The 2647-nt window shown below is 38.6% G+C and overlaps 1 protein-coding gene across 1 annotated transcript in view; it reads right to left on the minus strand.

Annotated features, from left to right (window-relative positions):
* The window catches only part of LOC106879722 (fibrillin-2), a gene marked incomplete at its 5' end in the record, with an annotated part of 60038 nt that overhangs the window by 18911 nt on the left and 38480 nt on the right, over nt 1-2647 (minus strand). The window contains 3 exons of the mRNA XM_052976508.1: nt 1155-1280; nt 1477-1605; nt 2170-2298. Coding sequence (XP_052832468.1) covers nt 1155-1280; nt 1477-1605; nt 2170-2298 — 384 coding nt within the window. The remainder of the gene's footprint in view (nt 1-1154; nt 1281-1476; nt 1606-2169; nt 2299-2647) is intronic.

Consider the following 2647-nt stretch of genomic DNA (forward strand, 5'->3'; position numbering starts at 1 on the left):
TGTGTGTGTGTGAGTGTGTACGTTTCTGTGTTTGTACCCCCTAACATCGCTGGTGTGTTTACGTCACCGTAACAGAGGTTCGGCAAAAAAGACAGATAGAATAAGTACTAGGCTTACAAAGAATAAGCTCTGGGGTCGATTTGTTCGACTAAAGGTGGTGCTCCAGCATGGCCGCAGTGAAATGACTGAAACAAGTAAAAAGAGTATATATATTTTATTGAGAGTCAGAGAGATACATAGATAGATAGAGGTACATCTATCTATTACCTTCCCCCTTCTATTTCTTGAACGAAGGGATTCTGTAGGAGTAGTCTCCCCTGATTTTAACACACAGAGATACATAGATAGAGGTACATCTATCTATTACCTTCCCCCTTCTATTTCTTGTACGAAGGGATTCTGTAAGAGTAGTCTCCCCTGATTTTAACACAGAGAGATACCTAGATAGATAGAGGTACATCTATCTATTACCTTCCCCCTTCTATTTCTTGTACAAAGGGATTCTATAAGAGTAGTCTCCCCTGATTTTAGAACAGAGAGATACATAGATAGATAGAGGTATCTATCTATTACCTTCCCCTTCCATTTCTTGTACGAAGGGATTCTGTAGGAGTAATCTCCCCTGATTTTAATACACAGAGATACATAAAGGTACATCTATCTATTACCTTCCCCCTTCTATTTCTTGTACGAAGGGATTCTGTAAGAGTAGTCTCCCCTGATTTTAACACAGAGAGACACATAGATAGATAGAGGTACATCTATCTATTACCTTCCCCTTCCATTTCTTTTACGAAGGGATTCTGTAGGAGTAGTCTCCCCTGATTTTAACACAGAGATACATAGATAGATAGAGGTACATTTATCTGTTACCTTCCCCTTCTATTTCTTGTACGAAGGGATTCTGTATGAGTAGTCTCCCCTGATTTTAACACGGAGAGCCGGTAGCATTTGATGATTCTGAGAAAGTTTCGTGTGTGCATGCGTGCATATGACGTGTGTATGAGAAAGAGAGAAAGAGACAATGAGAATTGGATGAGAGAGAGAGAGAGAGAGAGAGAGAGAGAGAGAGAGAGAGAGAGAGAGAGAGGGAGAGGGAGGGAGAGAAAGATCATTATCAGTTATAAAGAGAGATTCTTGTTTTTAGTGCTTACCGATACAAGCATCTCGTTTGGAATTTATGTGGTAACCTTGGTTACAATTACATTTGAAACCTCCGTCCAAGTTCTGGCATCGACCATTTGCACAAATTCTGGGATTTTCACGGCATTCATTGATGTCTGAAGGGAAAACAGAAAAAAAAAAATAAATAAAAATCTCATGAATTAATAAATATACCCTTGATCAATTGACAACGATAACAATGATGACAACGATAATGATGATGATGATGACGACAATGATGATGATCACAATGATGATGATAATGGTGATGGTGATGCTGATGGTGACAAGAAACAGTAGACGAAGACTTACCTCGACACCGTCGTTTATTGGGGGCCAGCTTGTACCCTACTGGACAGCGGCACTCATAACTACCTTTAGTGTTGAGACAATTAGCATTGCCAACACAGGGACTGCGGCGACGTTCACATTCATTCTCATCTGAAATTGAAGAGGAAGGTTTAGTGAAGGAGCCTACTTTGTGGGGGAGAATTGAGCTAGTCTGCAAAATCTTAATTAGTTCTTTTTGTATGTAATTATATAAGCATATTATTTTTATTGATATGGAAATGTATATCTTAAGTTGAACTTTTTCATTTTTGGTGTGTGGAATCTTCTGAGACTGTGATTATTGAAAATGTTATATTTTATGTTACCCATTTTCTTGTAATTCTAAATTGACATGCAACACTTAAAACAGAAGAAATGTAACATCAAAATCTGCTGGGTAGGAGACGTTTAGTGTTCTGCTTTTAATGTTCTGGTGTTGGGTCTGTTTGGCCCAACACATTGGCATACAACATAGAGTAAGTGCTGAGAAATACATGAATTAGTCAATTCAATTCTAGCAACCTTGAAAGACTGTCTTTGCAATATGTTTATGGCTGACATAAAAGACAATATTACTGTCTTTTTCTTAAAACATCTAAAATCAGTCGAAATGAAATAGCATTTCTGATGGAATGACATAAACATGTAGAATAAGAACAACAATGGAGAACTTACCTTCACACATGTGACTGAGCCGTTCATAGATGAAGCCTGGATCGCACTCACAGCGGAATGAGTCTTCTGTTTTGATACACCGACCGTTCATGCAGAGTCCTGGCATCATTTCGCATTCACTCATGTTCTCTGGAAAATAATTGTGGAATAAAGGATAGGGTAAATATACATGTGGCTAAACAAGTGTATTATTGAATATTGTGGAAAGGAATAAATAGATGAAGCGGGTAGAAAAAAGGGACCAGGAAATGTAGAGGAGTGTTGAGAGATGTTGAATAAATAAGAGTGGCTGTATACATATACATAAATATATAAGAGGTTCAGGCATGGCTTGGGTGCATGGCTTGGGAGCTAAAAGCCCTTATTTCTAGCAATGTAGGTGCTACCCTGCACCATCAATCACAATTAGTGCCAGTTGTATACACACACACACACACACACACACACACACACACACACACACACACACACACACACA

This window comes from Octopus bimaculoides, chromosome 24 (assembly GCF_001194135.2).
Source record: "Octopus bimaculoides isolate UCB-OBI-ISO-001 chromosome 24, ASM119413v2, whole genome shotgun sequence".
NCBI classification, from domain to species: domain Eukaryota; kingdom Metazoa; phylum Mollusca; class Cephalopoda; order Octopoda; family Octopodidae; genus Octopus; species Octopus bimaculoides.